Source organism: Nothobranchius furzeri, chromosome 6, assembly GCF_043380555.1.
Source record: "Nothobranchius furzeri strain GRZ-AD chromosome 6, NfurGRZ-RIMD1, whole genome shotgun sequence".
NCBI classification, from domain to species: domain Eukaryota; kingdom Metazoa; phylum Chordata; class Actinopteri; order Cyprinodontiformes; family Nothobranchiidae; genus Nothobranchius; species Nothobranchius furzeri.
This window is the reverse complement of record NC_091746.1, coordinates 70424614-70439546: the sequence shown is the minus strand read 5'-3', so window position 1 is coordinate 70439546 and position 14933 is coordinate 70424614. Positions and strand designations below refer to the sequence as shown.

Genomic DNA, 14933 nt, shown 5'->3' with positions numbered 1-14933 from the left:
ATACAATAGGCCATCGCAGCGCTTTCGCTGCTCGGGCCTAATAAAGCTTTGCTACTTTTTATTATAGGTTTTTTTTTTTCCCAGCCTCTGGTGGAGCGACGCTCTGATCAGCTGGTATGGGGTCAGAGGTCAGACCCGCGATGCAGATGGAATTAGTTCAAACTCAATCACAGGGGATGTCCGAAACTTTAGAAGCCAGCGTGTTTATGGCGTGTTAAACAACAAACAGCATTTAGGGTAATTAGTTATTAACACAGATAAAATTTTACTGTTGCCAGAATTATTTACTGAGGGTGTTTCTCTGTTCAACATCAGACTCCTGAAACTCAAACTAGGTCTGTATAACCGATGTTACACCCCCCCGTCTACTTTACAAACACTCCATCAGTCCAAAGCTGATGCAGCTTGACAAAATTCATGCACAGGTGGCCTGAACTGATCATTGATAATATGATATCAAGCATTTATTACCATAAAATGCTTTACTTTATTCATTAAATATAACTCATCCCAGCCCAAAGCTGGTATCTACCAGCGCATCATCTGGGTGATGAAGTACTCGTTTTTCTGCGTAACCCCGGTAACGCGCTCACGGCCCACTGGGGGTTTGAATCAAACTAGTCAGAACCAAAAGGACACATCCAGAACCGGGGCCGGTTCTGACCCAAAACACCCTGAAACTAAATACCAAAACCTTCTGGACAGAATGTCTGGTCCTGGTTCTGGTTGGTTGGACTCTTATTGACTCAGAGAGCTGTCAATCACATGCTGATTATGCAAGATGGCGTTTCCATGGAAACCACTGACACTGACCTTAGCCCATTGAAGAGTTGTTTGGACTTGTCCAGCAGGTAGCAGAAGTCGGTGATGGTCTTCCTGTCTCCTAAAGGAATGTCCTCCTCGGCCTCCGCTCCAGTCATGACACTGACCTTTGACCCCTGGTCACAAACGACATCACACTCAGGAATACCGGTCAGAGGTGGAACCCTAGAGCAGCTGATGCAGAACACTGTTAAACCATCATCAGGATGTTCTACGTCCTGCGTTTGTCAGCTGGAGGTTCTGCGCGTCTACAGGTGTCCTACTTAGAGATTGAGGAACCGGGTCACATAACGATTCTCTTTTAGGTCGACCTGCATGTCCCAGATTCCTCTCTCTCTGTTCTGATTCTACAATCAAGCCGAGCAGCCCAGTCAGGTCAGAGCGCTCCGCTGAAGCTAGGAAAAGTTCGGATATTAGAACCCAAGCATTCCATCCTGGGAATGGACTTCAAATCCTTCTGATTGGCTGAGAGAACCTTGCAGAGCAATGAGATCATACCAGTACCAACAGATCTGCAGTGATAACAGGACGGGACCGAAGGCCATCGGTTCTGGACGCCACGTGGAGAAGAGGAGAAAAATGTCTGAAATTAGCAAACATCCATCTTCCAGGACCACAGAAGAAGGGCTGGACGTGGAGAAAGCCATCAAGAATCTGGTCATGTGGTCAGTAGCAGCTGTGCTGGGGAAGAAGAGGTTCAGCTGCGGCGTCGTGACACTTCAGATTTGTAGCTATTTTAATTACCATAAATCTCAGATTATGTGACAGACAAACCATACCACTTCATTTATACAGCACGTTTAAAAGTACCGCGTGAGAGCCGACCGACGTGCTGCACAGGCAGGTTCTTTAAAGAGCAAGTCACCCCCTGCCAGAGTACTACACCACTCCCACTTCCTGTTTGAAAAATGCAACAAACGCTGTTGTCTGGCAGACCGAGAGGGCGGAGTCGCTAATACACACACACACACACACACACACACACACACTTACAATGACAAAGTGACATCATAACGTACCAGCTAACGTCATAGGGTACCTCTTAGCCAATAGCAGTGGCAGATTTGAATTCAAATGCAGTGCAAAGTTTTTACCTGACGACGGTGCAACACTGTCAGTTTTAGGCAAATTTTTTTAATTTTAACTAAGATGCACTAAAGCACCAAATTACTGACTACATGTGTCTGAGATTCATTTATTTAGTTTATCAGCAGAAAAGGTTGATTTGGGGGTGTCTTCCTCTTAAAAAACAAAATAAGACTAAAACACCAATGAAAGTAAAACCATCAATGCAGAGCAGCAAACGCAAATAAAAGAAGCAAAAACAATAAGCACAATAAACGAGTCGCTGGCTAAATGCCAAGCCACAGAATAAATCTTTAAATGAGATTTTAAAAGAGCCAGAGAGGACGCCTGCCTAACCGTAATGGGAGGGAATTCCAGAGAATGGGAACATCAAATGCACGTTAAGCCCGTGATTGGTAGGACATCTGGGGAGAGGAAAGTAGCAGGAGATCAGCTGACCTCAACATGTGCATGGGAACAGAGTACGTAGTGGAAACTCACATCGTTATTTATCATTTAAAGGGATACTTAGCAGTTCTGCTTGCTTTTAGCTCCCCCTGGTGGCCGTTATTAATTCTCTGTGTTTAAACTGAAACAAAACGTTTCTCCTCGCTGTGCGTTCGTCTTTTTAACACCGTAATCTAACAGCCGAAATGTCTGCCAGCCTTACCTTTTCAGATTGACATTCCGGAATATGTGTAAACAATTCAATCCGGTTTTTAACCGGAACTGTGTTTTCAGACACACCACTTTCGCACCGGAACTTGTCCTTTCGGCTGCCTTCACACAGCAGGGAAAAGTTCCAGATGTCCGGGGGGGGGGGGGGGGGGGGGGTCGGACTTATGTTAAGCATAATTCTGCGCACACGAAGACGCATAAGACCTGGATGATGGCGCTCAATGGTTAAAGGAATAACGGAAGCGGTGTGATGCGCTCCGTCGCGGGTCTAGACGGTACCGTATGAGGTGAGCTGCCATGGTTTGCCGCATGCTACAGGAGCGCTCTATCTAGGAGCGCACAGCGTCCCCCGGTCCCCTCCTCCTCCCGCTCCTCCTTGTTCGGAACTTGACCTCATTAGTCTGAAGCAGCCACCTTGTCCGTAACAAGTCCGGACCTGTTACTAGGGGCTTTGTCCGGTTTAATTACAGAAAAGGTTATCCGGATGTTTGTATTCAGACACAAAGAATCTATATATATCTATATATCTATATCTATATAGATATAGATATATATGCTAATTTTTGAGAAGGATCTGTATATACATATATAAATACATACACACACATACAGGCCCTTCTTTAAAAATTTGCATATTGTGATGAAGTTCATTATTTTCTGTAATGTACTGATAAACATTAGACTTTCATTTATATTAGATTCATTACACACAACTGAAGTAGTACAAGCCTTTTATTGTTTCTAATATTGATGATTTTGGCGTACAGCTCATAAAAACCCAAAATTCCTATCAAAAAATTTGCATATCATGAAAAGGTTCTCTAAACAAGCTATTAACCTAATCATCTGAATCAACTAATAACTCTAAACACCTGCAAAAGATTCCTGAGGCTTTTAAAATCTCCCAGCCTGGTTCATTACTCAAAACCGCAATCATGGGTAAGACTGCCGACCTGACTGCTGTCCAGAAGGCCATCATTGACACCCTCAAGCAACAGGGTAAGACACAGAAAGACATTTATGATTGAATAGGCTGTTCCCAGAGTGTTGTATCAAGGCACCTCAGTGGGAAGTCTGTGGGAAGGAAAAAGTGTGGCAGAAAACGCTGCACAACGAGAAGAGGTGACCGGACCCTGAGGAAGATTGTGGAGAAGGACCGATTCCAGACCCTGTGGAAGCAGTGGACTGAGTCTGGAGTAGAAACACCCAGAGCCACCGTGTGCAGGTGTGTGCAGGAAATGGGCTACAGGTGCCACATTCCCCAGGTCAAGCCACATTTGAACCAGAATCAGCGGCAGGAGCGCCTGACCTGGACTACAGAGAAGCACCACAGGACTGTTGCTCAGTGGTCCAAAGTACTTTTTTCGGATGAAAGCAAATGTTGCATGTCATTCGGAAATCAAGGTGCCAGAGTCTGGAGGAAGTCTGGGCAGAGGGAAATGCAAAAATGCCTGAAGTCCAGTGTCAGGTACCCACAGTCAGTGATGGTCTGGGGTGCCATGTCAGCTGCTGGTGTTGGTCCACTGTGTTTTATCAAGGGCAGGGCGAATGCAGCTAGCTGTCAGGAGATTTTGGAGCACTTCATGCTTCCATCTGCTGTAAAGCTTTATGGAGATGAAGATTTCATTTTTCAGCACGACCTGGCACCTGCTCACAGTGCCAACACCACTGGTAAATGGTTTACTGACCATGGTATTACTGTGCTCAATTGGCCTGCCAACTCTCCTGACCTGAACCCCGTAGAGAATCTGTGGGATATTGGGAAGAGAAAGTTGAGATACAAGACCCAACGCTCTGGATGAGCTTAAGGCCGCTATCGAAGCATCCTGGGCCTCCATAACACCTCAGCAGTACCACAGGCTGGTTGCCTCCATGCCACGCCGCATTGAAGCAGTAATTTCTGCAAAAGAATTCTCGACCAAGTATTGAGTGCATAACTGAACAAAATTATTTGAAGGTTGACTTTTTTTGTATTAAAAACACTTTTCTCTTATTTGTCGGATGAAATATGCTAATTATTTGAGATAGGAATTTTGGGTTTTTATGAGCTGTATGCCAAAATCATCAATATTAGAAACAATAAAAGGCTTGAACTACTTCAGTTGTGTGTAAGGAATCTAATATACATGAAAGTCTGATGTTTATCAGTACATTACAGACAATAATTAACTATCACAATGTGCTAATTATTTGAGAAGGACCTGTATGTGTGTGTGTGTGTGTATATATATATATACGCACACACACATATACATGTGTGTGCGCGCATATATACATGCGTGTATACATGTACAGACAAATGTGTGTATGTCTATATTTAAATATGCATTAATGTTTAAGATAAACTGCTTCCGTTTCATTTATTTAAGCCTTTAAACGCTTCAATTCTAATGATTTCATTAATAATTAAAATTCCAGCTTCCACCAGAACCAGCTGGATTCATAATTATTCATATTTTAGTAAATATTTCTGAACGATTTCAGAACAAACGTGAATGGTATTTCTAAGCTGCTTCTAATAAAAGAAAACGCTGTGTTGTTCCAACAAACCGCTGCAGCACGGAATTCCAGACGGGATGAAACCGGGAATTCTCAGCCAGAAGACGGGAGACGATGCGACTAAATGAGATGAAGCTGTAAGAGTCCGGCGGGTTAGATCACGGATCCGGACTGCAGGTATTTGTGGGAGGGCGTGAGTCCTGACTGGATCAAAGATGAGGAACATCTGGATGAGCAGCAGAACCTCCTCCAGGTCTCTTACCGCCGCAGCTGGAGATGAAGAGCAGCAGACGAACCGCGGAGATTCTCCTCACCACAAACCGTGAAGCCAGTTCTTTCACATCCCACTGGGTCAGGGTTCCGCCAGCAGCGAACCGGAGCCGCCGTTAGCCTGAGGGGCTGAGTGCCGCGGAGACCGGAAGAGGCTGCCGCTAGCTGCATCCGGGTCAAACCGTCACAATAAAAGCCTCTGTACAGCAGCAGCCAAAAGATCCCCGCTGCAGACTGGTAATGGGCGGGGCTAGTCAGTAGGCGGAGTTCGGCTCTTCCATTATCAAATACCACAGGCTGTCTGGGGTGGGCTCGGATATTTACTTCCTACTTTCATGCTTTAGGATTATTACTTTTCTTTCTTCCACATCAGGTGCCTGAGACCTGCTGGTGTTGCAACAACTGCCACGTCCACCGGACATCCTGCAGCCGGGGTACTAGTCAAACTAAAACCGACCTTGTGGCTCCAGCTACTCTTAAGAACTTGTAGAGATACTTTGTTGTGTTTCTCACAAACGTGAACCAAAATTACTTCCACCTCCTGGTTTCAGTCCACACTGGAGAGTAGAGCGCTACACTGTCTGCCTTCTTCAGGAGCAGGAGTCACAGAGGCAGCTGGGTTAACCCGTTTTCTGACACCATCATTAAGTCACTCAAATCAGTGAAAGACATTTTATTCAGATTATAAAACAGAAAGGAGGCGAAACGTTTTCTACACCAGTGGAGACGTGTTGGTAGCCACACATCCCATCACACACCAGGCTCAGCGGGACTCAAAAGCTGTTTAAACAAATAAATTAAAAGGATAAGAATTAAGGCAGCATGTTTCGGGACGGGCTCAGAACTCCACTTCCCAAGATGTTTCCACCATGTTGCATATAAATAAGCTTCAGACCAGAGGAGCACCGCTCTCCTCATCACAGGAAGTACGGGGTGGTCGTTCGAGGAGGAATGACGCGCTCGGAGTCCGGCACGGCCCGGAACAGTTTGGGCTCTCGTCTGTTGACGTCCTTGAAGACCATGATGGAGGCGATGTTCCCGCAGCGGTAGCAGTAGTTTGGAGCAGACCACACAGTCACCAGCTTCTCATCGAACATGAACTTATAACCTTCATGAACCAGCTGGTGGGCGCGGCAGATCAGCTTCAGGTTGTTGATGTGAACAAACTGCAACAAAACACCCACCGCTCAGGTCAAAGGTCAGGAGATGGAGAGGCTCCTGTGTTGTTAGAGAGCAGCTTACCTCATTAGTGACCTTGGATCCGAAGAGCCACCCGGCTCCGCGGGGACTGATGGCCCAGGTGTCCACGTCCTCGGGGTCGGACCAGACCAGGTCACAGAACGCCCCCTTGTGAGGGATCTCCTGGTTTCGCTCGATGGTTCGAATCTGATCCAGAGTCTTGATGTCAGGAGAAAGACCTCCATGGACACACAGGATCTGCTCATCGATCAGCTGGAATCGTTCAAGACAAAACCGTTTGGAGCACAAGGACATGAGGGTGACCAGACACGGTCACTCAAAATCAGCCGAGTGACCGTAACAGTCTGGATGGGAAGCCGGCCCAGTTCTGATGAAAACAGAACCTAAAGCTAGGGATGTCCCGATACGACCTTTTCACTCCCGATGCGATACAGATATCGTAGCCTTCCATATTGACTGATAACGATATCAATCTGATACGATATCAGCACCAACCAAACATGCCTTTACCTGATTCGTAGTGTGGAACGTATGAAAAGCCTGATCAGGTGATATTACTCAATCGGAGAACAAGAGCCGATAGGGATGGGTACCGAATTCGGTACTTTTTAAGGTACCGACCGAATTCCATAGTACCGACCGAGCACTGATTCACTTCATTTGAAACGGTGCCTCGTTTCGGTACCCGTCCTTCACAACGAGAACTTGCCTAGACAGCTGCGCATGCGCAAGAGCGTTATGTCATCGGTCGCTGCGAGCCAGTTGTAAACAGAGCAGCTCCGGTAGGTAAATAAAATAGCATAGCATAGCATAGCATAGTTTATTTATATAGCACATTTAAAATGCAGCATGGGAGCTGCCCAAAGTGCTGCACAGGCTAAAACAAAACACACCCATTACAAGGAGCTAAAACTAAGGATAAAATCTCAATTAAAAGCAGAGAAAACATAAATAATAAGAACACAATTAAAACAATGACACAATAAAACACTAAAACGAGTCACTGTCTAAAAGCCAAAGTGTAAAAGTGGGTCTTTAAACGAGATTTAAAAACCGCCAGAGATGGAGCCTGCCGAACTCCAATGGGCAATGAGTTCCATAGCTTTGTTTAAGATAACGTTAGCTTGATTTGTTAGCTTCCATTTCACTAACGGTGCTTTCGCTTTCTCCTCGGAACTCCGAATTTCCGACTAGAAGAACATGAACGCGCTCTAAAGTTTGGCTTCACTTTACTAAATGCGACGGGTGATTGGGTGAAGATGAAACCAGTGACAACGATCTAAGTGTGAGGCATCATCGTTTTAATCTGCTCCAGCAGTTAAATAAACTGTTTAAGATAACGTTAGCTTGTTGTGTTAGCTTCCGTTGTTATCAACTAATGGTGCGTTCGCTTTCTCCTTGGAAATTCTAACTTCCCAGCAGGAAAAATCAAATGAAAAAGGACGGTAAAAGGAATGAAGATACACAGTAAATTTAGTTCACAGTAAAGATGTTTGCTTCAGTTTAATTATCAGCTTATAAAACTACAAGGACGATGTTAAAATACAAACAGTTGTATGTTATTTATCGTGATATTTATCAAATATGGTTATATATTGAGAAAAATATATATTTAATTATAAAAGAGAATTAAAATAATAAACACTCAAAAGTATCGAAAATTGGTACCGTTAAGTACCGTATCGATTCATAGGTACCGGGAATTAGTACCGAATTGATTCAAATGTCAAAGGTACCCATCCCTAAGAGCCGATAACAGCAAATGTGGGAAAAAATACGAATTTTTTTAAACCTCTGGTTGCAAAAACGTGAACCTTAACGGACCGCTTATATCGGGAGATTTTTGATGCAGTCCCATTTAATCCGATAGTGTTATTGGACCAATACTGAATTACTTTGGATATCGATATCGGAACGGGACATCCCTACCTAAAGCTACATTTCCATCGGCAGCTGCAGCCATTCATCCCTACAGGAAGTTGTTGGGATTCCTTCTGAAGGAACTCCGATGTAAAACTGGGAAATCTTTGGGGTCGGAGCAGATTTAGGGCAACAAAAACTTGTCTTGGCTGCACTCTGACTAGCCACTAGCCCACCCGTCCTGAAGTACAAACTATTTCTTTAAACAAAGGCTGTTCAGGAAGGTAATCGGAGAGCTAGGAGTTTAAACAAAAACGTGAAGGAGGCAGGAAAAAGGCTCCATCTTACAGCAGCGACGGTCAGCATGTCAAACACTTTGGTGCAGTATCTCCAGGCGTTGGCGTTCCCATATTTAGTCTGACATTCATCTACAATAAAAACATTCAATCAGTGCAGAAGATGCTCGTCAGTCTGGTTTCAGCAACAAGGAAACAACCTGCAGCCGAAGACGCCACGTACCGTAAAACCCGTAGACTTGAGTGATCTGTCGGCTCTCATGGTTTCCTCGGAGCAGGGTGATGCGGTCGGGCCACTTGGCTTTTAAAGCTAGCAGGTACGTAAACGTCTCCAAACTATAATACCCTCGGTCTACGAAGTCCCCCTGCAGAACAGAACAAACCAACCAGGAAGATGTTCAGCAGCAACAACGCAACCTTTAAACCTTCTACACGTTTATCCTGCGAAGCGCTGAAGACGTTCACCTGGACCTCCAACTGGAGCAGAACTAATCAGTTTTAAATGCTCAGCTCGTAGGAAAAACGTCAGCGACTTGTTGCAGGCTCAGACTCGGCAGGTCGTCTGTGACTAATGACCCAGGCGGTTAGCTGGGTCTCCACTCTGGTCCAACTTTATCCTCCTCATCCACGAGGTTTCTGTGGCTTCTACTAGGGAGTGATCATCAGTGACCCACGATCCGTACGGTTTGGCAAGGACTCGGTTCGCGGATCGGTCACATGGAGGGCGAAGCCGCTACCTGTTCCATCCAAAGGAGAAAAGCACGGCGGAGGAGAGGAGCTTGACAAACCACCTGCACCGTTTAGGTGGCATGTATGGGAGCATGTTGGCTCCCCTGTAAAACACAATGATGATACAAACGGCAGAAGTTAACACACGTCTCCAGTCTGACGGCGCGGCGCCGCACACGCGTGACAGGAGGGAGGGGGCGATGCATGAAACATGCCTTGGACACAAACACGGTGTGACCTGTAAATATTGTTGGGGACAAATCTGTAAAAGAGGACAAAAGAACAACACACAGCACATCGGAAAGGTGAGATGAGTGAAAGCTGGACAGGAAGGGAGAGCGTGTCCAAGTAAGGCAAGCCATTTTAACATTTAATCAGCAATCAGAACTCTTTGTAACTCCTGCTTTTATAGCAAGTTGCAAACCGAGCAGAAAATGTTGCACTAAAGCCGTTTTTACAAAACAATGTCGTCTATTTGCTGGAACGCCGTGGCGGCAACAGGGACCCTCAGGTCCTTTATAAGTGGTCAGACCGTGGCGGTAATGTGGTGCAACCGTGTCCTTTTTATAAATGATCAGGCGACAGCGGCATAAAGGGGGTATGTGGGCGGTCTCTGTGATGCCACAGACTTCCGTTTCTCTTGGACATGAAGCTCTCTGTGAGCTTCGGCTCCCCGTGGTGACCTGGGCTTCATCTCCACATGGTGATCCGAGCTTCGGCTCCCCGTGGTAATCTAGGCTTCGGCTCCCCGTGGTGATCTGAGCTTCGGCTCCCTGTGGTGACCTGAGCTTCAGCTCCCCGTGGTGACCTGAGCTTCAACTCCCAGCGGTGATCTGAGCCTCAGCTCACCGTGGTGATCCAGGCTTCTGCTCCCCGTGGTGATCAAAGCTTCGGCTCCCCGTGGTGATCTGCGCTTCGGCTCTAACAGAGACGCTCCAGTTTGCCGTCTCAGCTGATTTTGTTCAAAAAGAAAAACTTGTTGTCTGTGTTTACTTTCATTTTCAATACATTTGCTGACCGGAGCTCGGCATCAACTCCCCACGTCATCATGACACCTCCCTCTGTTGCACCATGGCGCAGCAGCCATTTATAAGACAGACCATTACAACAGTATTACCACCAAGCGAGGCAGAACGAACGCTCTAACATTCGTGCAACGCCATGCCAGCATGGTGCACTTATGAGACACACCGTTGCAGTAATATCACACCGATGTGCTAGCATGGTGTGTCTTGTAAAACTGGCTTAAGTGTTCTATGTAATAAAGAGAGAGAGAGCAAAGCTGTTTGTTTTATCTTTTCTTTTTCTTTCTGCTGATCTGAAAAACGATCCGTGACTGAAAACCGTGATATGATCCGAACCGTTACATTTTTGATCCATCCACCTCTAGCTTCTACTACCGTCATTTGGTGACATCACAGCACAAATCTATTCTACTGTCCTAAATTTGATGTGCAGCAGGTTCTATACTAAACACTCTAAATAAAAAACATTTCTTCTCTACTGCTCAAAGTTAATGAAGGACAAAAGAGGGAATGTGAGCATTAAAGGCTGAGATTTCTATCATCTCTGCTATAAATGAGATACAACACAGAAAAAGGGTCAACCTACCATGAAAATGTAATTTGTGTCTGGAACCTGGCCTCCAGTTCTGAAGAGTTCACACAGATCATAAAACTAGACACCAAAGAAGAGAAGAAGACATTTTTATCTGCCGCTGACTTTTATCCAAAGTAGAACAACAGTCAGACGTACCTGACCATGAATATCTCCACAAACTGTAACAGGTGTAGCAACAGGCTGAACGTTTGATTCTTCCAGCAGCAAATCACAGACATAATCACATAACCTCTACAACACACACACACACACACACACACACACACACACACATCATAATTATTGTTGATGAAGGTCAAGAATGAGAACAACATGGTTCAAAATCAAACCAGTCTGGCTTCTGAACACATTTCAGTACATCAGAAGCCAGAACATTCATGTGCATAAACAACAGCTGGTTGACCAAAGTCCGCTAACAGAATCAAATAAGAAACAAAATTAGAGAAATTCTGATCTCAAGTTATTGAACAGGTAAACTGTGCCATGGGGTTCTCTAAAATAAGGCTAAATATTCAGGTGATCAGCTGGCCGGTATAAAGTCAGAGTGTACACCGCTGTAGGTGATCCCTATGTTAGCTGGTAGCTTTAGCCTACCTCCCCTTTCTCAACTGTTAACATTTTGTTCAAAGCTGATTAATTTTTTCCGACAAAGTAGACACAAATACATCAAATGCAGATTATTATTACCACCAAGGTGTAAATATATTCCTATTTTAAACATGTGTAGTCGCGCCGTTAGCCTCATCAGCTACTAACAAACCTAATGCTAGCTCCAGCTCATTAAACTCACCTTTAAGTCGTTCTCCGGTAAATATTTGCAATGTTTAGCGATTTCTACGTATTTGTCAAGGTCTAAGGGCGCCATAATAAGGAAGGTAAAACTTATATAAAAATACTATGTTAGCCCGCTAGCTAGTTCCTTTTCTTTTCCGTTTTTTTTCTAGCTCTTCCTCAACGATTCCTCAGCTGTAAATCCTCTGATACATGCACTATCGCCTCACAGCGGCTAACAGCGGAAGTGCAATGAGGCAGGAGCAGCCGTAGCCTGGCCTGCGTGCGCGAGGAGAGTCGCGACTCGCGATGGTTTCGCTGCAGACCAGGAGACCGCAGATTCAGACCCACCGCAGATGCAGACCCACCGCAGATTCAGATCCACCACAGATTGGGACCAACCGCAGATTCAGGCCCACCGGAGATTCAGGCTTGTGTTGTTTATGAGACAGCGCGTTCCAAGATGGAGGACGATCAGAGAGTGATGAATGTGAAGCACATTTGTTTAATGCTTTCAAAGTCTCCATACTAAACTTTCAAAACTAAATTTAAATCTCGTTTGACAACAAAATGAACATTTTCTTGTGTTTAAATGGTAAATGGCCTGTATTTGATATAGCGCCTTCTAGAGTCCTGGAACCCCCCAAGGCGCCTTACAACACAATCAGTCATTCACCCATTCACACACACATTCACACACTGGTGGGGATGAGCTACGATGTAACCACAGCTGCCCTGGGGTGCACTGACGGAGGCGAGGCTGCCGAGCACTGGCGCCACCGGTCCCTCCAACCACCACCAGCAGGCAACGTGGGTTAAGTGTCTTGCCCAAGGACACAACGACAGCGACAGACTGAGCGGGGCTCGAGCCTGCAACCGGGATTACGGGGCGAGCACTTAACTCCTGTGCCACTGTCGCCGTCACCGTCGTCGTTTAGTTTGACTCGTAGCAGCATTACTTATCTAACCTTGACTAATCACTACTTTACAGTGTAAAAGTTACAACTCTAGATTCATTGTAAGGTCGGTTGCAAATATTATGTACATAATGCTTTGTACAATCATGCCTAACTTTGATTTTTAGGTTTTTTTTTCTTTTTTTTAATTCAATTAATATTTAAAATTGTTGTATTGGTCTAAATGTTCTGTTTTCATGCCTTAGCTTTATTTTATATTTTATTTAATTTTCATGTTTGAATGTTATTAGTAGTAGTAGTATTTTTTTCTCTTATGTATTTTAATCCTTTGTATTTTCTTTATTTTATTTTTATCCTACATAATGAGTAGCCCTTGACTGCAGTACACAGGGGCGGGCACCATATTTAAAAAAAAACACGTGCGCTGCCTAAAGGCATAGATATGTATATAAACACCGTGTTTATACACATTTCTACAGATATGTATATGAACACCGTATAAACACGGTCATATGTGACCCAATGTGCTGGGTCACATATGACCCAATGGTGGGTTGAACTGACCCAACCTTAAGATTTTCAGCCTCAACTCAACAGTTGGGTTAGCAAAAATAACCCCACTTTTTTAAGAGTGTATAGACTACTGCGTCACAACCTGGCCATTCACTGGAGATACACTTTTAAAACCAACAGAAATATTATTCAAAAAGTCTTTAAAAATCCTCGATCAAAAGCCTTTGTCACTTCACCACTGTAATATTTTGGAAAAGTATAACATGCTCAATTTTAAAATGCGTATTAAGTTTAAAAATAGCTGTTTAATCCACAGAATTCTTAATGGATGAGCCCCACCTCCACTTTCCACATATATCAAACTAAGACCGGACAATGGCTTTGGTACCAGAGCCTCCACTAGAGGAGACCTTCAGATTCCCTGCAGGAGAACAACGTTCGGACAAACTGTATCGTCAGTCAGAGGGAGTCAATGTTGGAACCATATCCCAGTGAAAATCAGAGAGTGTGCCACTGATAGAACTAGTGATGTGTCGGTAGCGAACGAGCCGGCTCTAAGAGCCGGCTCTTTGAAGTGAACGACGGGAGCCGGCTCGTCATTCGGAGCCGTAACCCCCCCCCCCCCCCCCGCCTTGGTGAAAGCTACAGGTGACTGGTTAACATGTGTAACTGCATGTCCAGACTGTCCACACACAGAGCAGTAGGGGCGGGGAAGAGGGAGGATCAGACTCAGACAGACACACAGCAGAGCACCTGCGGGTGGAGGGAGACAAGAGGCAATGAGGAGGACGAAAAAGGCGAGCGAGAGGGAGGAGAGTGCGACGAAGACGGTGAGAAAATGAGCGCCAGCAGTCGGAAAGTGGAGATTTCTTAGTGTTCAGTTATTAAATCCATAGAAATTATAAACATTTGACATATTGCTTTTTTAACATTAGTAAATTATTTTACATATACGGTAGTTTAGCATTATTTTGGTTATAAATGTATTCTACGCAACAGAAAATCTGAGGAGCCACTTGGGAGCCGAAAGAGCCGGCTCTTTTTGGTGAGCTGAGCCAAAAGTACCGGCTCTCGAAAAAGAGCCGGAATTCCCACCACTAGATAGAACCTCAAACTAAACCCAGACATGTTTGGACTTGTAGTAACTTGCTTGTTTGTTTTTTGTTTATATTTCTATGTTTTTGTATCTGACTGTTTTTCATTTGTACATTGTAAATTGTTTTATTTAGTCATCCTGTTGAGGAACTGCAGATGTAAATTAGCAATTGTGCTATAATCTGGCCTCTTTACAATGGATACAACGTATGTGATTGTTATTAATGCGCACTGTCCCGAATAAATAAATAAATGAAATGATCGACCACCATCTCCGAGAAAGAGAGGATCACAAGCACAAACTGAAAATAAACGAGTGCGTCTGGCACCAGAAATAAGGGCGCTAGAGTCGAACACCTTGTGTATTAAAACATTTTCACACACTGCAGGTGAGGCCTCGAAGATGGGGACATTTAAGGCAGCTTTCACTAGATTCAAAAGAACACGTATTTGTTTTACCCATTTCTGATAATTATGTAGACGGTCTCTTAACATTGGGAAGGATGTGCAACCCATGCAGGGGGTTGTGGGACTAATATTATAGCATCAGCTGCTCCACTATTAAGTAAAATGACTATAAATAAGCCGATAATGATAT

General features: G+C 44.6%; 2 protein-coding genes across 3 annotated transcripts in view; both read right to left on the bottom strand.

The window, feature by feature from the left end:
- scai (suppressor of cancer cell invasion) overlaps positions 1-5614 on the bottom strand; it is a 32690-nt gene extending 27076 nt beyond the window's left edge. Inside the window, exons 1-2 of one of the 2 annotated variants that reach the window (XM_015943332.3) lie at positions 5327-5614; positions 814-996 (exon numbers count right to left, since the gene is read on the bottom strand). In XM_015943332.3, coding sequence (XP_015798818.3) covers positions 814-996; positions 5327-5505 — 362 coding nt within the window. In that variant the 5' untranslated portion in view covers positions 5506-5614. The remainder of the gene's footprint in view (positions 1-813; positions 997-5326) is intronic. The other variant, XM_015943333.3, reaches the window with a different exon arrangement.
- A 378-nt stretch (positions 5615-5992) lies between these two features.
- ppp6c (protein phosphatase 6, catalytic subunit) lies at positions 5993-12021 on the bottom strand. The gene is made up of 7 exons (XM_015943334.3): positions 11830-12021; positions 11175-11270; positions 11031-11096; positions 8914-9055; positions 8743-8822; positions 6577-6786; positions 5993-6500 (listed from the first exon to the last, which is right to left on the bottom strand). The coding sequence occupies exons 1-7, from the start codon at positions 11902-11904 to the stop codon at positions 6252-6254; spliced, it is 918 nt and encodes a 305-aa protein (XP_015798820.1). The 5' UTR covers positions 11905-12021; the 3' UTR covers positions 5993-6251.
- Between the last annotated feature and the right edge of the window lie 2912 nt (positions 12022-14933).